The 21523-nt window shown below is 73.7% G+C and overlaps 1 protein-coding gene across 1 annotated transcript in view; it reads right to left on the bottom strand.

Moving 5' to 3' along the window:
- The window catches only part of LOC134428950 (SCO-spondin-like), a 32695-nt gene that overhangs the window by 4323 nt on the left and 6849 nt on the right, over positions 1-21523 (bottom strand). Inside the window, 39 exon segments of the mRNA XM_063176025.1 lie at positions 346-622; positions 880-1011; positions 1148-1315; positions 1746-1946; positions 2378-2632; positions 2713-2808; positions 3559-3669; positions 4668-4871; positions 5547-6253; positions 6900-7028; positions 7660-7737; positions 8155-8209; positions 8504-8626; positions 8936-9062; positions 9064-9116; positions 9485-9820; positions 10169-10410; positions 10505-10574; positions 10656-10710; positions 10790-10943; positions 11394-11544; positions 11668-11850; positions 11948-12082; positions 12398-12547; positions 12866-13079; positions 13622-13704; positions 13922-14479; positions 14811-15041; positions 15463-15863; positions 16401-16494; positions 16722-16871; positions 17455-17564; positions 17631-17758; positions 18313-18512; positions 19111-19245; positions 19681-19937; positions 20020-20114; positions 20253-20433; positions 21061-21307. Of these exon segments, the coding sequence (XP_063032095.1) occupies positions 346-622; positions 880-1011; positions 1148-1315; positions 1746-1946; positions 2378-2632; positions 2713-2808; positions 3559-3669; positions 4668-4871; positions 5547-6253; positions 6900-7028; positions 7660-7737; positions 8155-8209; positions 8504-8626; positions 8936-9062; positions 9064-9116; positions 9485-9820; positions 10169-10410; positions 10505-10574; positions 10656-10710; positions 10790-10943; positions 11394-11544; positions 11668-11850; positions 11948-12082; positions 12398-12547; positions 12866-13079; positions 13622-13704; positions 13922-14479; positions 14811-15041; positions 15463-15863; positions 16401-16494; positions 16722-16871; positions 17455-17564; positions 17631-17758; positions 18313-18512; positions 19111-19245; positions 19681-19937; positions 20020-20114; positions 20253-20433; positions 21061-21307 (7276 nt within the window).

Genomic DNA, 21523 nt, shown 5'->3' with positions numbered 1-21523 from the left:
TGTCCCCAAGGTGCCGTGTTCACCCCACGACCCCCGTGTCCCCTCAGTGTCGCACCCCAGCCCCGTGTGTCCCCCCCGGACTGTCCCGTGTCCCCAGTGTGCCATGTGTCCCCCCCGACCCCCGCATTCCCTCCTTGTCGCAGCCCAGCCCGTGTGTCCCCCCCCGGTGTGACATGTCCCCAAGGTGAGGTGGCCCCCCCAGAGGTGCCCCCCATGTTCATGACCCCCCCACATACACCCTATTCCTCCCAAGTTCTGTGTCCCCAGAGTTCCGTGTCCCCCCCGACTGTCCCGTGTCCCCAAGGTGCCGTGTCCCCCCCCCGTCCCCGTGTCCCCCCCGCTCACCGGTGTCGCAGCTGCCGCCCCCCCCCGCAGGTGGCACTGCAGGGTCCCCACTGGCTCCAGCGGCTCCAGGCGCAGGGGGCGGTGCCGGGGGGGGTCCCGGGGGTCGCGGGGGGGGGCGGGCACCCCCCCGGCCCGCAGCGCAGCCGCCCCCCCGCGCACGTGCAGTTCCGGCAGCCCCGGGCGGGGCCGCCCCCCCCCGGCACCCAGAGGTGCCCCCCCGAGTCCAGGCAGGGGCACAGCGCGGGGGGCACGCAGCCCCCGTCCTGCTCCAGGGTGCCTGCGATGGGGATGGGACAGGGATGGGGTCAGGGACAGGGACAGGGATGGGACAGGGTCAGGGACAGGGACAGGGATGAGACAGGGATGGGACAGGGACACGGTCAGGGACACGGACAGGGACGGGGATGGGACAGGGACAGGGGGGGACACAGCCCCCGTCCTGCTCCAGGGTCCCTGTGGGGACAGGGACAGGCTCAGGGGGGCCGGGCCCCGGGGGCTCACACACGGGGGTCCCGGGGGGTCCCGGGGTCTCACCGGGGGGGCAGCGGCAGCCCGGCTCGCAGGGCGCCCCCACCACGCAGGACACCCCCTCCTGCAGGTCCCGGCAGCTCCGCGGGCACCGGGTGGCACAGGGGGACTCGGTCTGCCCGGGGGGGCACCGCGGGCCTGGGGGGGCATGGTCAGCGTCCCGACAGCGCCAGGGACCGCCGAGCCCCCCAGGGCACCCCGGCCCCTCCCGGTGCCCCCCAATCCCTCCCGGTGCCCCCAGACTCCCCCGGTGCCCCCCCAGACCCCCCCGTACCGCAGGCGCGGGCGTTGCAGACGCGCAGCTCGTGCCCCGCCCCGGGGCAGGGGCTGCCCCCGTTTTTGGGGGGGGGTCTGGAGCAGGAGCGGCTGCGCACGGAGCGGCCCCCCCCGCACGTGACGTCACAGCGCGACCAGGGACCCCACGGGGACCACGCGCCGTTCACTGCGGGGGGAGGGGGGGCAGGGGGTGAGCCCCGGGATCGCTCCGAGACCCCCCGAGACCCCCCGGGACCCCCGAGCCACCCCGAACCGCCCGGGTTCGCCCTGAGACCCCCCCGAGACCCGCGGTCTCTGCCCCCCTGAACCACCCAGATAGACCCCGAGAGCCCCCCCGAGCCCCCTTAAGCCCCCCCTCAAAAGCCCCCAGGGGTCCCCACGCCCCCCCAGTCTCCACAAGCCCCTGATCCCACCACAGCCCCTCTGAGACCCCCCAAGATCTCCCCGGTCTCGGCTCCCCCCGCCACCCCAATATCCCGGCAGTGTCCCCCCATAGCCCCCTCACGCCCCCGCCCCAACACCCCTTAATGCCCCCCACCGCCCGATCCCCCCCAGCCCCGGTCCCGCACCCCGTTTCCCCCAGCCCCGTCCCGCACCCCGGCACGCCGTCACCCCGCACGGCCGGCGCTGCTCGTGGCCCCCCCCCAGGATTTGGGGGCACCAGCGCTCCCCGGGCCCGGGGGGGGCGAAGGCGCGGAGCCGCCGCTGCTGCCCCCCCCCGCAGGGCCGCGAGCACGACCCCCAGGGACCCCAGGGGCTCCAGCGGCACGGGCAGGGGGGCGTCGGGCACGGGGGGGCTGCGGGGAACGGCAGTGTGAGAGAGACCCCAAAATATACCCCCAAATATACCCCCAAAACATCCCACAGGGGGGCATCGGGCACGGGGGGGCTGCGGGGAACGGCAGCGTCAGAGAGACCCCAAAAATACCCCAAAATGTACCCCAAAACCTCCTCAGAGGGGGGCTTCGGGCACGGGGGGGCTGCGGGGAATGTCAGTGTCAGAGAGACCCCAAAAATGTACCCCAAAATGTACCCCAAAATGTACCCCAAAACCTCCCACAGAGGGGCAGAGATATCCCAGATCATCCACAGCGAGTGGGACCCCCAGAGACCCCCAAACCCCATATCCTGGCAGTGCTGCAGGTTGCGGTGTTACCCCATTAACCCCATATCCCCCGTACCCTGGCAGTGTTGCGGTGTTACCCCATTAACCCCATATCTCCCGTACCTTCGCAGTGCGGCAGGTTGCAGGGTGACCCCATTAACCCCATATCCCCCGTACCTTCGCAGTGCGGCAGGTTGCAGGGCCGTGTGTCGGTGCTCGCCCCCGCCCCACAGTTTCCCCCCGCGCAGTCCCGGTGGCGGCTGCGGCTCGCGGGGCTCTCGGGGCGGGTGCAGCTCTGGCTGCAGGGTCCCCACGGCCCCCACGGCCCCCACGGGACCGCCGGGGCCATCGGAGACCCCCCGGGCTCCTGCTCGGCCCCTGCGGGACGGACCCGTCAGTGGGGCGGGGTGGGGTGGGGCAGACCCCCGGGGTGGGCGGCACAGGGGTGGGACCCTCACCTGGGGCTGTGGGGCTGAGATCCGATATGGGGCCGAGATCGGGTGTGGGGCCGAGATCTGATATGGGGCCGAGATCGGGTGTGGGGCCGGGCTCCGCTGTGGGGGCACAAGCAGCCGGTGACACCCCCGGGGCCACCAGGGCCCCCCTCAGTGGGGCTGGGACCCACCAGTGTGGGGCAGGGGGACTATGGGGCCGTGTCCCCGGTATAGGGCAGGGGTCTGTGGGGCTATGGGGCCGGTACCCACCGGCACAGGGGGGGCTCGGGCAGTTCGGTGTGGGGCAGGGGGGCTGTGGGGCTGTACCCCCGGTATAGGGCAGGGGTCTGTGGGGCTATGGGGCCGGTACCCACCGGCACAGGGGGGGCTCGGGCAGTTCGGTGTGGGGCAGGGGGCTGTGGGGCCGTGTCCCCGGTATAGGGCAGGGGGACTATGGGGCCGGTACCCACCGGCACAGGGGCCGCTGGCACAGTTCGGTGTGGGGCAGGGGGGCTGTGGGGCCGTACCCCCGGTATAGGGCAGGGGGGCTATGGGGCCGGTACCCACCGGCACAGGGGCCGCTGGCACAGTTCGGTGTGGGGCAGGGGGCTATGGGGCCGTACCCCCGGTATAGGGCAGGGGTCTGTGGGGCTATGGGGCCGGTACCCACCGGCACAGGGGCCGCTGGCACAGTTCGGTGTGGGGCAGGGGGCTATGGGGCCGTACCCCCGGTATAGGGCAGGGGTCTGTGGGGCTATGGGGCCGGTACCCACCGGCACAGGGGCCGCTGGCACAGTTCGGTGTGGGGCAGGGGGGCTGTGGGGCCGTGTCCCCGGTATAGGGCAGGGGGACTATGGGGCCGGTACCCACCGGCACAGGGGCCGCTGGCACAGTTCGGTGTCGCGGTCCCGTTGCAGGCGGAGCCCCCGGGGGGGGCGCAGCGCAGGCGGCCCCACAGGCACGTGCTGGGGGGCACAGGGGCTCAGGGGGGCAGCGGGCGCGGGGAGGGGCGGGGGGAGGCCCCGGGGTGACCCCTCCTCACCAGCGGGCGCAGCCCAGGCTCAGGGTCCCGCCCGGCGGCAGCTCCACGATCGCGGGGTCCCCAGCGGGGGTCCCGGAGGGCTCCGGGCCGGGGGGGGTCCCGGGGGGTGTCCCGGGGGGGGTCCCGGGGGGGGTCCCGGGGGTGCCCCCCCCCAGCAGCGCGGCCGGCACCGAGCAGGGGCACTGCTGGGGCTGAACCGGGGGTGGGGGTCCCGGGGGGCACCCACAGACCCAGAGACCCCAAACCAGACCCAAGGACCCCAAACCACCCCAAACCACAGACCCCCCAGACCCTGAACCATCCCAAACCACAGAGCTAGGGACCTCAAACCACCCTAAACCACAGAACCAGAGACCCCAAACCACAGACCTAGGGACCCCAACCACCCCAAACCAGGCCCAGGGACCCCAAACCAGGCCCAGGGACCCCAAACCAGACCCAAGGACCCCAAACCAGGCCCAGGGACCCCAAACCAGACCCAGAGACTCCAAACCAGACCCAAGGACCCCAAACCAGACCCAGAGACCCCACACCGCCCCAAACCACAGACCCAGGGACCCCAAACAACCCCAACCACAGACCCAGAGACCCCCAAAGCACCCCAAACCACAGACCCAGGGACCCCACGACCCCCCCCACTGTTCCTGGGGGGCACCCATGGGACACCCACCACCCCACAGAAGCACCTTGGGGACCCCCTCACTGCCCCAGGGGTCACTCACCCCTCCCCATGATCCCCCCGACCCAGGGACCCCCCAACCCCGGGCCCACTCTGCCGGGGGGAGCCCACAGAGCCCCCATGGCCCAGGGAGCCCCCTCACCCCAGGACACCCCCACAAACGGGATCCCCCCCCCCGGGACCCCCGGGCACTCTGAGGGGCTCCCGTGGATTTGAGGACCCCATCCCAAACCCCAAATTCCCCCCATCATTCCCAGCCCGGCTTTGGGGGCAGCACCCCCATGGGGAGGGGTCTCACCTGCAGGCAGGTGCGGCGGTGCAGGAAGGTGCCGGGGGGGCAGTGACAGCCCTCCTGGCACCCCCCCGCGCACCCCACGGCCCCCCCGAGGTGGGCGCAGCTCCGGGGACACCCCGAGCGCCCCCCGCACTCACGGAACGTCCGCCCCGGGGGGCACCCGGCCTCTGCACACCCCCCAAAAAACCCTCAGTGATGGGGGGCACCCGGCCTCTGCACACCCCCCAAAAAACCCCCAGTGATGGGGGGCACCCGGCCTCTGCACACCCCCCAAAAAACCCTCAGTGATGGGGGGCACCCAGCCTCTGCACCCCCAAAAACACCCCTGAGCACCCCGGGGTGAGGGGCAGCGCTGTGGGGCACGGGGGTCTGTGGGGCACGGGGATCTGTGGGGCAGTGCGGGGTCTGTGGGGCACGGGGGTCTGTGGGGCAGTGCGGGGTCTGTGGGGCAGGGCTGTGGGACAGGGCAGCGCTGTGGGGCACTGTGGGGCACTGTGGGGCAGGGCTGTGGGACCGGGCAGGGCTGTGCCCAGGGGCTCTGGGTGGCATCTACGGGTGACAGTGTCTGGGTCAGGGTCCCTGTTTTGGGATCCCTGAGTGAGGGTCCCTATGTCGATGTCCCCGTGTCGGTGTCCCCATGTCGGTGTCCCCGTGTCGGACTGTCCCTGTCGGTGTCCCTGTCAGTGTCGATGTCCCCGTGTCGGTGTCCCTGTCAGGGTCCTTGTCGGTGTCCCCCTGTCCAGATCCCCGTGTCGGTGTCCCCCTGCCGGTGTCCCCGTGTCCATGTCCCCGTGTCGGTGTCCCCGTGCCGGTGTCCCCGGTGCCCTGCCGGTGGCACTCACCGCGGCACGCGTGGCTGTGGCAGCTCTGGCTCTGCAGCGCCGGTCCCGGGCACGGGGGGGTCCCGCAGCCCCGTTGGCGCCAGCGCTCGCCGCCCCCGCACGGGGCGCTGCAGCCGCCCCACGGCCCCCACGGCGACCACCGGGCGGGCACCGGCGCCTCGGGGGCGCGGGCGGGCTCCGCGCTCCAGGGAGACACCGGCACCGGCGAGGGCTCCGCGCTCCAGGGCGACCACGGGCCGAGCGCGGCCTCCGGGGACTCCGGGGGTTCTGGGGGTTCTGGGGACCCTGGGGGTTCCGGTGGCTCGGGGGGCTCCGGGGATTCCGGGACCCACAGCGGCTCCGTGCCCCACGGCAGCTCCGTGCCCCACGCTGGCTCCAGCGCCCACGGCGGTCCTGGGGACCCTGGGGACCCTGGGGTCCATGGGCTCTCTGGGGACCCTGGGGTCTCAGTGCCCCCCGGCACCCCGGCGGCCCCCGCAGGCGGCCCCGCGCTCCCGGGCTCTGCGGACAGACGGACAGACGGACACGCGGCGCTCGAGGGGCCGCGGGGGCGCTCGGGGGTCCCGGCTCCGGGGCTCCGGGGCTCGGGGGTCTCGGGGGGATCCTGGCACGTACCGGGGCCGCAGAGCTCGGCACAGCCCCGCTCCTCTCGGGGGCTCCCGGTGCAGGGGGCACCGCCCGGCGCGGCCGCGGGGTTGGTGGGGGACCTGTGGGGAGCGGGGCAGGACCCCCGGTATGGGGCAGGACCCCCGGTATGGGGCAGGAACCCCGTTATGGGGCAGGACCCCCGTTATGGGGCAGGACCCTCGTTATGGGGCAGGACCCCCGGTATGGGGCAGGACATCCGTTATGGGGCAGGACCTCCCGTTATGGGGCAGGACCTCCCGTTATGGGGCAGGAACCCCGGTATGGGGCAGGACCCCCGTTATGGAGCAGGAACCCCGTTATGGGGCAGGACCCCCGTTATGGGGCAGGACCCCCATTATGGGGCAGGACCCTCGTTATGGGGCAGGACCCCCGTTATGGGGCAGGAACCCCGGTATGGGGCAGGAACCCCGTTACGGGGCAGGACCCTCATTATGGGTCAGACACCCCGTTATGGGGCAGGACCCCCCGTTATGGAGCAGGACCCCCCGTTATGGAGCAGGACCCCCGTTATGGGTCAGACCCCCCGTTATGGGTCAGACACCCCGTTATGGGTCAGGATCCCCATTATGGGTCAGACACCCCCGCTATGGGTCAGACCCCCCCGCTATGGGGCAGACCCCCCCGCTATGGGTCAGACACCCCTGTTATGGGTCAGCCCCCCCGCTATGGGTCAGACCCCCCCGCTATGGGGCAGACCCCCCTCACCTGAAGCGCTGCCGGGTCCCGGTGCCGCAGTCACAGCGGGTCCAGGGGGTCCAGCGCGACCACCCGCAGGATTCAGGGGGGCCCCGATCCCCGGGCACCCCCATCACCCCCGCAGGGACCCCGCAGGCGCTGGAGGGAAAAGGAGGGTCACCCCAAACCCTGGGGAGCCCCTGGGAGCCCCCAGATATTCAGGGGCCCCATTGTCTGGGGACACCCAGCACCGGGGGTTGGGGTACAGATGGGTTTGGGGTGCAGCAGGGAGCAGGTACCGGTGGGATTTGGGGTACAGAGGTGTCTGGGTTGTGGGGATCGGGGTACAGATGGGTTCGGGGCGCAGCAGGGTTCAGTACCGGTGGGATTTGGGGTACAGAGGTGTCTGGGTTATGGGGATCGGGGTACAGATGGGTTCGGGGTGCAGCAGGGAGCAGGTACCGGTGGGATTTGGGGTACAGAGGTGTCTGGGTTATGGGGATCGGGGTACAGATGGGTTCGGGGTGCAGCAGGGTTCGGGCACCGGTGGGATTTGGGGTACAGAGGTGTCTGGGTTATGGGGTTTGGGGTACAGATGGGTTCGGGGTGCAGCAGGGAGCAGGTACCGGTGGGATTTGGGGTACAGAGGTGTCTGGGTTATGGGGTTTGGGGTACAGATGGGTTCGGGGTGCAGCAGGGAGCAGGTACCGGTGGGATTTGGGGTACAGAGGTGTCTGGGTTATGGGGTTTGGGGTACAGATGGGTTCGGGGAGCAGCAGGGAGCAGGTACCTGTGGGATTTGGGGTACAGATGGGTTCGGGGTGCAGCAGGGTTCGGGTACCGGTGGGATTTGGGGTACAGATGGGTTCTGGGTTATGGGGATCGGGGTACAGATGGGTTCGGGGTGCAGCAGGGTTCAGTACCGGTGGGATTTGGGGTACAGAGGTGTCTGGGTTATGGGGTTTGGGGTACAGATGGGTTCGGGGTGCAGCAGGGAGCAGGTACCGGTGAGATTTGGGGTACAGATGGGTCTGGGTTATGGGGTTTGGGGTACAGATGGGTTCGGGGTGCATCAGGGTTCAGTACCGGTGGGATTTGGGGTACAGAGGTGTCTGGGTTATGGGGATCGGGGTACAGATGGGTTCGGGGTGCAGCAGGGTTCGGGTATCAGTGAGATTTGGGGTACAGATGGGTTCGGGGTGCAGCAGGGTTCAGTACCGGTGGGATTTGGGGTACAGAGGTGTCTGGGTTATGGCGATCGGGGCACAGCGGGGTTCTGGGGTACCTGGGCTCGATGCAGCCGCTCCCCTGCAGCACCAGCCCGGGCCGGCACCGGCAGCCTGGGGTGGGGGCGTTCAGGGGGGCGTCAGCCTCCTGTGCCCCTCACCACGGGCCCTAAACGCCCCCCAACCTCCCGGACTGCTCCGTGCCCCCCCAAATTCCCAAACCCTCCCCGAGTTCCCTTCCAAGCCCCCTCAAGCCCCTCCATGCCCTTCCAAGTTCCCAGTTCCCCCCAAATCCCCCCAAATCCCCCCAAATCCCCCCGTGCCCCCCTCCAGCCCCACCCAAGCCGCCCCCCGAGCCCCTCCCGGACCCTCCCACGCCCCCCCCCGTGCCCCCCAAAGCCCCCCGACCTTCCTGGCAGCCCCCCGGGCACGAGCTGTTCCCACTCAGGTCCGCGCAGGTCGGGGGGCACGGGGGGACCCCCAGATCCTCGCACCCCCCCGGGGGCACCAGCAGCGCCTGGGGGGGGCAGGCTGGGGAGACACGGGGGGGTCAGCGGGGAAAGGTTTAGGGGGCCCGGGGAGGTTTGGGGGGTCGGGGACGGGGTAGGCCATTGGAGCAGTCAGGGATGGAGGAGTTGGGGGGCTTTGGGGATTTCAGGGTGCTTGGGGTGAGCACGGGGGGTTTGGGGGCTCGGGGTTCCCGGGGGGGAATTGGGGAGGGGCAGTGGTGGCGTTGAGGGACGGGGGGACAAGGTTGGGGTTGGAGGGGGGTCCCAGCCCCCCGTGCCCCCCGTGCCCCCCGCGTCCCCCGTACCCCCCGTGCCCCCCGTACCCCCGTACCTGGGGGGTCCCCGCAGGGCTGCAGGTTGCAGGGCCGGCTCTGCAGCGCCCCTCCCTCGCACGGCCGCCCCCCGTTTTTTGGGGGGGGGTCGCTGCAGCTGCGGCGGCGAATCTGCTGCCCCCCCCCCGCACGGGGCGGCGCAGGCGCTCCAGGAGCCCCAGGGCGCCCACCCGCCCGAAACTGGGGGGGCACGGGGCGGTCAGGGGGGGCAGCGCCCCCACAGCGCCCCAGAGACACCCCCTGACCCACAGGGCCCCCCTCGGGACCCCCCGAGCCCCCGAGTGGGCAGCGAGACCCCCGGGACTGGGGACGGCAGAGCCCGAGCCCCCCGCACCTGGGGATCCCCCCGGCCGGGGATGGGGGTCCCAGACTCGGGGGGTCCCTGCCCGGAAAGGGGGATCGGTCCCACCCTGCAGAGCCCAGACCCCCGGGGTTCCCACCCATAGGGGGGTCCCTCCACTCCTGAAGGTCCTGCCCTTACTGGGGGTCCCCGCCCTGCCGGGGCGGGTTTGGGGGTACCTGGGCAGGTTCTCAGGGTTGGGGGGTACCTGGGCAGGCTCGCAGGAAGCACACGCGGGTTTCAGTGTCGGTTCCGGTGTCGGTTCCGGTGCCGCTGTCCGTGCCGGTTCGGGTGCCGGTGCCGGGGCCGGTGTCGGTTCCGGTGCCGGTGTCGGTTTCGGTTCCGCTGTCGGTTCCGGTGCCGCTGTCCGTGCCGGTGCCGGTGTCGGTTTCGGTTCCGGTGCCGGTGTCGGTTCCGGTGCCGGTGTCGGGGCGGTGGGCGCAGCCCCCCCCGGGCGGGGTCTCCCTCCGGCGCCGCAGAGCGACCCCCACCCCGCAGGAGCGGCTGCAGGACCCCCACCCCCCCCAGGGCCGGGGGGCGCAGCCTGGGGGGCACGGGGGGGGGCAGCGTGACCCCCGTGTTTGGGGGGGACACCCAGGAACCCCCCCGTGTTTGGGGTACACCCCCCGTGTTTGGGGGCACACCTCCCGTGTTTTGGGGGGACACACCCTGCAGCCCCCCGTGTTTGGGGCACACCCCCAGCCCCCCGTGTTTGGGGTAACCTCCAGCCCCCCATGCTCGCTGCTGCCCATGTCGGACCCGCAGCCCCCCCTGACCGGGCACTGCCCCCGGAACCCCCCAACCCTGGGGGCTGTTCGGGGGCCCGTCCCCCCCATTCCAGCGGGACTCCCCAATTCCGGGGGCCGTTCTGGGGGGGCCTGTCCTCCCTCACCTGGGGGGGTCGCGGCGGGGACCCCCGTGGGGGCCAGCGAGGGCAGCTCCGGCTCGGGGGGGGGCGCGGAGCGCTCGGGGGGTCCCGGCGTGTCCTGGAGCGGGGTCGCGGTTCCGGGGGTGCCCTCGGGGGGTCCCGGGGTGCCCTCGGGCCGGGTCGCGGTTCTGGGGGTGCCCCCGGCCGCGCTGGGGGGCTCCGGGGGGGTGTCGGTGCCTTTGGGCCCCTCGGGCCCGGCCGTGGGGCTGGAGGGGGCACAATGAGGGCTCGGGGGTCCCCCAGTGCCCCCTCCCCGCTTTGGGGACCCCCAAATCCCGGCCCTCCCGTCCCCTCCCGTACCCGGGGGTCTCGGCACCGCTTGGGGACAGCGCTGTCACCATCCCGGGCGGGGTGGCCGTGGCGTTGTCACCTGCAGCGGGGACAGACACGGCGGTGACGGGCACGGGGGGGTGGGGTCACCTCCCCCGGGACCCCCGGGACCCCCACTCACCCGCGGGGCCGCAGGAGCAGCAGGAGCCGCCGTCCCCTTCCCGCAGCGCCTGGCCCTGGGGACAGCGACAGCGACAGCGTCACGGCCACCGCCCCCGCCGCCACGGCTGGGCCCGACCCCGCGCCCCGGCTCACCTGGGGACAGCGGCGGAGGGGACAGTAGGGGACGCAGCGCACGGCGCCGCCCGGCAGGCACTGGCACAGCTGGCACGGCCGCCCCCGCCAGCGCTCCCCGGGGACGCGCCAGCGGCCGCGCTCCCGGCACCGCGGGCACGGCGGCGAGCGGCACCTGCGGGGGCACCGTCACACACCGGCCGCGGGACCCCCGGGAGCGTGCACATCCGCCCGGGACCCCTGCCCACCCCCGGGAGCCTGCACATCCCCCGGGACCCCTGCACATCCCCCGGGACCCTCCCCAGCCCCCCGGGAGCCTGCACATCCCCCGGGACCCCTGCACATCCCCCGGGACCCTCCCCAGCCCCCCGGGAGCCTGCACATCCCCCGGGAGCCTGCACATCCCCCCGGGACCCCTGCCCACCCCCTGGGGCACCGTCACACACCACGGGACCCCCGGGAGCCTGCACATCCCCCCGAGCCCCCTGCCCACACCCCGGACCCCCTGCCTGCCCCCCGGACCCCCTGCCCGCCCCCGAGCCCCCTGCCCGCCCCCGGACCCCCTGCCCGCCCCCGGACCCCCTGCCCGCCCCCGAGCCCCCCGCCCGCCCCCGGCCCCGCTGACCGTCGCGCTTTGCGGTAGATGCCGCGGCAGTGGCGGCCGCCCCCGCGCCGGGCCGGGTTCGAGGGGCTGCGGAAGGACCACTGCACCCCGGGGCCGCCGCAGCCGCCCCCGCACGGCCCCCACGGCGACCACGAGGACCAGCCGCAGTCCACTGCGGGGACACCGGGTCACCGGGACAGCACCGCGGGGACAGCGGGCACCGGGGACCCCACCGTACCGGGACCCACCGTACCGGGACCCACCGTACCGGAGACCCCACCGTACCGGGACCCACCTGAGCAGCCGGGGCGCGGGCGGCAGTGTCGCAGCTGTCCCTCGAGGCACGTGCACACGCGACACCCGAGCGGCACCGGGGCTCCCGGGGGGAAGCGGCGCCCCCCGGCCCGGCACGGGCACTGCCCCGGCCGCACGCACCCCTCGGGGGGCTCCAGCACCTGCCCCGCCGGGCACCAGCACCCTGGGGGGGTCGGGGGGCTCAGGGGCGTCCCTCACATCGGGGAGCCCCCATAGCCCCCCATAGCCCCCCATAGCCCCCCGTGTCCCCTCACCTGGGCGGCAGGGCGGGGGGCGCGGGCAGGGCACGGCGGCGGCCAGGTCGGCGCAGGAGGCGGGGCAGGGGGCGCAGGGCAGGGGGCGCAGCCCCTCCGAGCACTGCGAGGCGTTGGGGCACCCCCCCGGGGCACAGGGGGCTGGGGGCACGGTCAGGCACAGAGACCCGCGACCCCCAGAACCCCCCGTGCCCTCCGTGGAGCCCCCCACCCCAGTGAGACCCGGCCACGACCCCCCCGTCCCAGCAGGGCCCACCCGTCCCACTGAGCCCCTCACCCTGGGGACACCCCTCGCCCACCCGGCGCCCCCCACTCTGCGGGGCTCATCTGTCCCTGGGAACCCCCCGGGACCCCACCCCATTGGGCCTGTCCCCAGAGCCCCCCGCCCCGTGGGCTTCCCCCTCCCCTGGGACCCCCAGATCCCCCCGAGCCCCCCGCACCCCATCCCGCACCCACCCATCTCCAGCGCTCCGGGGCCCCCTCGCAGCTCCTCGCAGGCGCGGCCGCCGTTCTGGGGGGGCCGGCACCCCCTGGTGCGCAGCCGGACCCCCCCGCAGCCCCCCGGGCACTCGGACCAGGGACCCCACGGGCCCCACGCTCCGTCCACTGCGGGGGGGGCGGGTTAAGGGGGCCTCGGAACCCCCAAATCCCTCTGGGACTGTAGGGTCCCTGAAACCCGCCCCCCGGGGACCCCCAAACCCCTCAGGTGCCCCATGAGACCCCCAAATTGCCCCGGGGTCCCCCCTCACTTCCCTGGGCACTCGTGGCAGCGTCAGGGCTGCCCCCGGGACCCCGACACCCCCCGGCCCCCCAAACCCTGCGGGATGCCCTGGTACCCCCCAAGCCCTCCGGAGTGCCCCAGGATCCCCCCCAAACCCTCCGGGGAGCCCCGGGATCCCCCCAAACCCCTCGGTCCCCGCTCACCCGGGCAGGCGCGGTGGAAGCAGGCTCGCTCCTGCTCGCGGGGTCCCCGGCAGCCCCGCAGCAGCCCCGGGCGGCGCTGGTGACACCCCCGGGCGCGGCGCTGCCCCCCGGGCCCGCAGGGGCGGCTGCAGGACCCCCAGGGCCCCCAGGGAGCCCAGAGGCCGCAGCCCCGCTCGTCCCCCCCCGAGGCGCAGTCCCGCAGCCCGTCACACACCTGCGGGGACACCGCGGCCCGAGGGGACGCTGGGGACACGGGGGGACACCGGGCTGACACCGAGAGGGGTGAGGGGACACTGAAGCGGCGCTGGAAAGGGGTCAGGGACGCGGGGACACCGGGGTGACGCCGGGAGGGAGATGGGGGACACTAAGGTGGCACTGAAAGGGAGTCGTGGGGGACACTGGGGTGACATCGAGGGGGGGTGAGGGGACTCTAAGGTGGCACTGGAAGGGGGTCAGGGATGCGGGGACACCGGGGTGACACCGGGAGGGGGTGACAGGAGTCAGGGACACCGGGAGGGGGGGTCGGTAGGGGTCAGGGGACAGCGAGAGTGGCGCCGGGAGGGGTTCGGGGACACCGCGGGAATGACGGAGGGAACACGGGGGTGACACCGGGAGGGACACCTGGGGACACCTGGGTGTCCCTGGAAAGGGCTCGGGGACACGCTGGGGTGACTGCAGGGGGATCGGGGGCTCCAGGGCAGCCCCGGGGGGAGCCGCGGTGGCCCGGGCGGGTGGCGGCGCCCCTGTCCCCGTTACCTGCCCGAAGGTGACACACTCCCCGTCCCCGCAGTCGAACTCCGCGCAGGGACCCCGCGGGCCGCTCCCGGGGCCGGGGGGCTCTGGGGGGCACGAGGGCTCTCAGGGGTCCCCAGGGGGGTCCCGGGGCTCGGTGGGATCCCCTCTCCGGTGGGAGCCCCTCCCTGCCGAGCTTCCCGCGCCCTCCCCACGGGACCTCCGAGATCGCCCCCCTCATTCCCGGGGTCCCCAGGAGGGGCACGGGGGGCGCTCCCGGACCTCCCCCCGCAGATGTCCCCAGAGCCACCCCCGGGCTCTCACCGCACAGCCAGGGGCTCTCGTCGACGCTGTCGCGACAGTCGGGGAGGCCGTCGCAGAGGCGGCGGGGGGGGACGCAGGCGGGGCCGCAGGGCAGGTGGCCGGGGGCGCACGGGGGGGCGCAGCCTCGCTCGTCGCTGCCATCGGGACAGTCGCTGTCGCCGTCGCAGCGCCATCCCCGCGGGACGCAGCCGCCGCTGTCGCAGCGCAGGGAGCGGGGCGGGCAGGGCGCGGCCGAGGCGGTGACAGCGACAGCGACAGTGCTGGCGACAGCGGCGGTGACAGCAGAGGTGTCGGCGATAGCGTCAGTGTCACTGACGGTGACGGTGCTGGCGACAGTGCCGCTGGTGACCGCGACGGCAGTGTCGGCGGTGACAGCGGTGACAGAGGTGGTGACAGCGGTGACAGGTGACAGCGGCGCGGGCGGCAGCGCCACCGCGCACCCCGCCGGGCTCTCGTCCCAGCCGTCGCGACAGTCGCGGGCGCCGTCGCACACGGCCGCCTCCGGCACGCAGGAGCCGTCGGGGCAGGGCACGGTGCCGGGGGCGCAGGTGGCCCGCGCTGGGGACACGGGGACAGCGGTGACGCCGCCGCCGGGGGGAGCGGGGAACAAAGGGGGTCCCAGAGGGCTCCGGGGGGAGAGGGGGGCACGGGGAGGGGTCCCCAAAGGGGGCGATGCCGGGTAGGGGGTCCAGGGGGGCAGCCCCTGGATCGGGAGCCTCGCGGGGCGGACGGGGGCGGTCCCCAGGGGGGCGGTCCCAGGGCCGGGGGTCCGGAGGGTCCCAGGCGGGGTCCCCATTGCAGGTGGAGGGTCCCGGGTGGGGGTCTCCAGCGGGGTGGTCCCAGGGCCGGGGGTCCCAGGCGGGGTCCCCATGGCGGGTGTCCCCCTCACCGGGGCAGTCGTTCTCGTCGGCGCCGTCGGGGCAGTGGCGGCGGCCGTCGCAGAGGGCGGCGGGGGGCACGCAGCCGCCCCCCGGACACGGCAGGTGCCCCTCGGGGCAGGCGCAGCCGCGCTCGTCGCTGCCGTCCCCGCAGTCGTCGCGGCCGTCGCAGCGGAGCGGGGAGGGCACACAGCGGCCCCCGCCGCACCGGAACTGCCCCGGCCCGCACCGGGGGGCGCAGCCTGCGGGACGGGACCCCCGGTGGGCACGGGCACCCCCACCCGGGGCACGGGCGGCTCCTGCTCCGGGGGGGCTCCCGAGCAGCGCCACCCCCAGGGTTGGGGGCTCAGGGACCCTCAGTGTGGGGTACTGACCCCCAGGATTAGGGGGCTCAGGGACCCCCAATGTGGAGCACAGACCCTCAGGGTTGGGGGACTCAGGGATCCCACACAGAGCCCCAGGGTTGGGGGCTCAGGGACCCTCAGTGTGGGGCACAGACCCCCAGAGTTGGGGGGCTCAGGAACTCTCAATGTGGGGCACAGACCCCCAGCATTAGGGGGGCTCAGGGACCCCATTCCGGGGCACAGACCCCAAGGCCTGCAGCGCTCTCTATTCCCCAGGACCCCCAAACTCCCAGCACCCCCGACCCCCGTGCCCGCTCACCCGCCTCGTCCGAGTCATCCCCGGGGGGACAATCGAGGCGCCCGTCGCAGACCCGCGCGGGGGGCAGGCAGCGCCCCCCGGCACAGGCGAACTCGGGGGGCTCGCAGGCGCGGGGGGGACACCCGGCCTCGTCCCAGCCGTCGGGGCAGTGCGTGACGCCGTCGCAGCGCGCCCCCCAGGGCAGGCAGGGCCCGCCGGGGCAGCGGGGCTGCCGCGGGGCGCAGGGCGGGTCGCACAGCTCGTCCGAGCCGTCCCCGCAGTCGTCCTCGTTGTCGCAGAGCCAGGCCCCGGGCACGCAGAGCCCCCCGGCCCGGCAGCGGAACTCCCAGGGGGCGCAGGCGGGGGCGGCGGGGCACGGGGCCGGGCTCGGGGGGCACTGCCAGCGCCCCGCCACGCACGTGCTGCGGGAGGGACACGGGCGGCACTCGGGGGGGCCCCCGGTGCCCCGGCGTTACGGTGTCCCCCTGTCCCAGTGTCGGTGTCCTGCTGTCCCTGAGCTCCTGGTGTCCAGGGGTCCCGGGGTCCCAAAGCCCAGTGTCTCCGTGTCCTGGTGTCCCCATGTCCTGGGATCCCTGTACCCCAATATCCCATTTCCCCAGTGTGTCCGTGTCCCCATATCCCAGTGTCCCGGTTTCTTGGTGTCCCCACATCCTGGTGTCCTAGTATCTTGGTGTCCCAGTGTCCCGGTGTCCCACTGTTCCCAAATCCCAGTGTCTCCCAGTGTCCCCAGTGTCCTCAGTACCCCCCAGTGTCTCCCAGTGTCCCCCAGTGTCCCCCAGTGCCCCCCAGTGTCCTCAGTACCCCCCAGTGTCCCCAGTGTCCCCAGTACCCCCCAGTGTCCCCAGTGTCTCCCAGTGTCCCCAGTGTCCCCCAGTGTCCCCAGTACCCCCCAGTGTCCCCAGTGTCCCCAGTGTCCCCCAGTGTCCCCAGTGCCTCACCAGTTGCTGCAGCCCTGGGTCACGCTGGCCCCGGCCGGGAAGGCGAAGCCGTCCCAGAAGCAGGGGCAGGCGGGGGGCTCCACGCACTGCCCGTCTGCGGGGGTGGGGGGCACACAGGGCTGGCACCGCGACCCCCCAGACCCCCCCAGCCCCCTGCCCCGGCCCCCAAACCCCTTCCGTCCCCCAGAGCCCCCTCCCTGACCCCCCCAGCCCCGAAACCCCTTCCGTCCCCTCCCAGCCCCCCCCCAGTCCTTCCCAGCCCCCAAACCCCTTCCGTCCCCCCCCAGCCCAGCCCCCCGCCCCACTGTGTGCCCCCCTCACCGTGCAGGAGCCGCCCGGGGGGGCAGAAGCAGCCCTCGAGGCAGCCCAGGGCCCCGCAGAGCTCGGGGGGCTCCCGGCCCAGGTCGCGGCAGGTGGGGGGACAGGGGGGCCCGCAGGGGCTGTACTCCTGCCCCCCCTCGCACTGCAGGGCTGCGGACATGGGGGGGTCAGGGGGGCTGGGACCCTCCGCTCCACAGCCTGAGACCCCCCCCTCAGTCCCACAGCCCCTTGGGGGGCACAGCCCGGACCCTTCCTCCCGCTCCACAACCACACGGGGGGCTCCTGTACGCCCCTCACGCCATAGCCCCCCCCGCCCCACAGCCCCTAGGGGGGCTCCTGCACCCCCAGACCCATTGTCCGGCCCCCAACCCCGGCACATCCCAGCGGGGGCTCAGCCCGGAGCTCCCCGTGTCCCCGGGCTCCCCCCGTGTCCCCCTGCGCTCTCCCGAGCGCCCCCAGACTCACGGCACGGCCGCGGCTCCACCAGCACAGGGGCGGGACGGGACCCCCCCGTAACCCCCAGCCCCCCGTGCCCCCCGGACCCCCGTGTACCCCCGGCACCCCCCGGTACCCCCCGTGCCCCCGGTGCCCGCACTCACGGCACAGCCCCGGCTCCACCAGCACAGGGCGGGACGGGACCCCCCCGTAACCCCCAGCCCCCCGTGCCCCCCGGACCCCCGTGTACCCCCGGCACCCCCCGGTACCCCCCCGTGCCCCCGGTGCCCGCACTCACGACACAGCCCCTGGCTCCGCCAGCGCAGCGCTCTCCCCCGCCGGCCGCACTCCTCGGCGTAGGCGGCCAGGGCCGTGCACAGGCACTCGCAGTCCCCGCCGCTGTCGCACCTGGGGCGGGAGCCGTGGGACGGGGCGCGGGACCCCCCTGGGCCCCCCCGAGCCCCCCAGACTCACCCGCAGGCGTCGAACAGGCACCACTCGTAGAAGCGCTGCGGCGGCACCAGCTCGTGGCAGGGCGCGAACAGCGGGTGCCGCAGGACCCCGCAGCGCCCCCGCGCCCAGGCCGCGCGCTGGGGGCTCTCCTGGGGGGCACCCCCGTGTCAGACCCCCGTGTGTCCCCAGCCGGGGCCCCTGGCTCCGTGCGCCCCCTTTGTCCCGGTTCAGGCGGGGCTCGGCACACCCGGGGATGGGAATTCCGGGGGATTCCGGCCCGGACTGAGGCACCGCCTCATCCTCATCCTCATCCTCCTCCCGTCCGGGATTTCACTGGCCTGGGCCATCCCAGCCCCATGGCCTTTCGTACCCCACAATGTCCCCCTGCCAGCTCTTGTGTCCTCCAGGGTCCCCCTGCCAGCTCCCCGTGTCCTCCTGCCAGCTTCTGTGTCACCCTTTCCATCCCCAGTGTCCCCCTGCCAATGCTCCCTGTGTCCCCCTGCCAGCTTCTGTGTCACCCTGTCTATCCCCAGTGTCCCCCTGCCAATGCTCCCCGTGTCCCCCTGTGTCTCCCCGTGTCCCCTGGTGTCCCCATCCAGTTCCCCGGTACCCCTGTCAAATCAATCCCCCACGTCTCTCCGTGTCACTGCTCTCCCCCCCTGTCCCCTGTCCCCCCTGTCCCCCGTGTCCCCCATCCCCGTACCTCGCAGGGGTGCGGGCGGCGGCCGTCGGCCTCGGGGCAGAGCGGGCTGAGGCGCCAGGAGTCCCCGAAGATCTCGGGGGTGGCCTCGAGGGCCCCGTCGCGGCTCCCGAAGTCGTTCTCGGCGTCGCCGTCGAAGTTCCCGCAGAGCCCGGCCAGGCGGCCGCGCAGCCGCGGGGACACGCGCACGTACACGCGGGTCCCTGCGGGCACCCAGGGGGCACATCGGGGCCGGGACCCCCCCGGACCCGCCGGGACCCTCCCGTGGTGCCACCGGCACTGCGGACCCCGTGTGGCACCAGGGACCCCCGCCATGGTGACACCCCCGTGGTGGCACCAGGGACCCCGCCATGGTGACACTGCCTTGGCGACAGCAGCGCCAGGGATACGCCATGGACCCCCGGCACTGGGGACCCCCACCCGTGTCCCCACGGCCACACCCAGGGACTGCCCAGGGACCCCCGTGTCCCCCCGTGCCCACCGTGTCTCACCTCCGTCCCAGAGCACGGCCACCCCCGTGTCCCCTCGTATCCCTCCGTGTCCCCCCATGTGTCCCCCGTGTCCCCCGGGTCTCACCTCCGTCCCAGAGCACGGCCAGCCCCGTGTCCCCTCGTATCCCCCCGTGTCCCCCCATGTGTCCCCCCATGTGTCCCCCGTGTCCCCCCATGTGTCCCCCCGTGTCCCCCCATGTGTCCCCCTGTCCCCCGGGTCTCACCTCCGTCCCAGAGCACGGCCACCCCCGTGTCCCCTCGTATCCCCCCGTGTCCCCCCGTGTCCCCCCATGTGTCCCCCGGGTCTCACCTCCGTCCCAGAGCACGGCCAGCCCCAGGCGCGTCAGGAGCAGCAGGAAGAGCCCCGCGCGCTGCAGCGCCAGCCCCGAGCCCCCGAACACCTTGGGGGGTCGCACGGCCACCCCGTTCACTGTCACCTCTCGCCCTGCCGGGGTGGCACCGAGGGTCACCCCCCCGTGTCCCCCCGTGTGTCCCCCCGTGCGTCCCCCCGTGTCCCCTCATGCTCCACCCCCCAAATCCCACCGTGCCGCGACGGGGCTGGGCTGTCACTGTGGTCACCTCGCCACTTCCCCGTGTCCCTCCGTGTCCCCCCATGGTCCCTTATGTGTCCCCTCCGGTCCCCACCCCCTGCAGCCCCCACCCCACCGCCACCGAGCCAGGATGTCACCGTGGGTGACACCCACAGGTCCCTGCGTGTCCTCTCCCTGTCCCCCTTGTCCCCCGTGTCCCCTCACCCCGCAGCATGTGCACTACGGTGTCCCCATGTCCCCCGTGTCCCCATGTCCCCCGTGTTCCCCATGTCCCCCGTGTCCCCATGTCTCCCGTGTCCCCCGTGTCCCCGTGTCCCCGTGTCCCTCACCCCGCAGCATGTGCACCACGGTGTTGCCCATGGCCACCAGCACGGACTTGGTGCAGGTGACGCCGCTGGCGCCGCAGGGCACGTTCTCGGCGGTGACAGCGAACAGCCCGGTGGCCTCGCGGGCCAGCAGGTACTCGCAGTCCCCCGCGAAGGTGAAGGCGCGGCCGTCGAAGGTGACATAGTGCGGGTCCCCCGTGGCCACGCAGGTCCCCGCGCACTCCCGGCGCCCGCAGTGCCACCGCTGGCCCCGGCACACGCTGCGGGGACAGGCTCGGTGCCACCGCGGGGCCGGCGGGGGCCCGGGGTGTCCCGGGGGTCTGGGGGTGCCGGGGGTCCCACCAGGTGTTGCAGTCGCGGGCGATGGTGGCGTTGGGCGGGTACGGCCGCCCGCCGTGGTGACAGGGACACTGCTCCGGCGACACGCAGCGCCCGTCCTGCCGACGGAGCGCGGTCAGGGGGCTCGGGGGGGGGGTCCCGCCGCCCCCTATCCCCCCCCGGGTGTCAACAGAGCGCGGTCAGGGGGCTCGGGGGGGGGGGTCCCGCCGCCCCCTGTCCCCCCGGGTGTCACCCACCAGGAACAGCGCCCCGGGGGGACACACGCAGCCGTCGGCGGGGCCGCCGCAGGTGCCGGAGGGCTCGGCGGGGTCGCAGCGGCGCAGGCAGGAGCCGGGAGCGTGCAGCAGCCCCGGGGGACAGCGCGGGGCCGGGGGACACGGGCCGGGGGCGCAGCGCCACGACCCCCCTGCGCACACGCTGCGGGGCGGGAGGGACCCCGTCCGTATGAGACCCCTCGGTGGGACCCCCCTGCCCCAAATTCCAGAACCCAGATACCACCGAATTCCCTCCCTCCGGGGGTCTCCGTCCCCATCTCCAGCTCCCTCCAACCATCCGAACCCCCAAATCCCACCGATCCCCCCCACTGGGGTTCCCACCCTCACCCCCAGCTTCCTCCCACCCTCCGAGCCCCCCGCATCGGGGTCCCCCAAGCCCCAGCCCCCACATTCCACTGAGCCCCCCATGCCGCGGTCCCCATGTCCCCATCCCCACCCCTCATCCCCCCACAACAATGGGGGTCCCTGCACCCCCATCCTCATCTCCCAGCACCCAAATCCCACAGGCGCCCTGCACTCCCCTCCCCCAGGACCCCACATCCCACCGGGACCCCCTACCCAGGCCCCTTGTTGTGCCACGTCCCCGTCGCTGTCCCCACGGTGGGACACGGGACAAAAGCCCCCCCGTCCCGCGGGTGTCACACCGGGCTGGAGGGGCTTTCATCACGTGTCACCGTCACCGCCACACTCTGGCCGGGGATCCCCGTGCTGTGGGTGACCCTCCGGCCCCCCGAACCCCCCGCGACCCCCAGGTTCCCGCGGGACGCACCAGGCCTGGCAGCCGCGGCGGATGCGGGCGCCGGGCGGGTACAGGCGGGCACCGCGGGGGCACGGGCAGGCGGCGGGGGGCACACACTGCCCGCCCTGTGCCAGCAGCAGCCCCGGGGGACAGCGACAGCCGGGGACACAGAGGGTATCCGGGGGGGGACAGTCACTGCCGCCGGGGGGCTCTGGGCAGGAGCGGCCGCAGGGACCCCCACAGTCCCGGTACTGCTGCCCCCCGGGACACGGCTCGTCTGGGGGGACAGGGGGGTCACTGAGGGGGCAGATATCACCTCATCTCATCCCCTCCCGTCCCATTCCTATTCTCCATCCCAATACCAAACCCATCCCATCCCGTGGATCCCATTCCCATTCCCCATCCTGATACAAAACCCATCCCGTCCCAACCCATAATCCCATCCCATCCCATGGATCCCATCCCATCCCATCCCATCCCATCCCATCCCATC

Source organism: Melospiza melodia, chromosome 1, assembly GCF_035770615.1.
Source record: "Melospiza melodia melodia isolate bMelMel2 chromosome 1, bMelMel2.pri, whole genome shotgun sequence".
Classification (NCBI taxonomy): Eukaryota; Metazoa; Chordata; class Aves; order Passeriformes; family Passerellidae; genus Melospiza; species Melospiza melodia.
The sequence above is the reverse complement of the archived record's forward strand: the minus strand, read 5'-3'. Positions and strand labels throughout refer to the sequence as shown.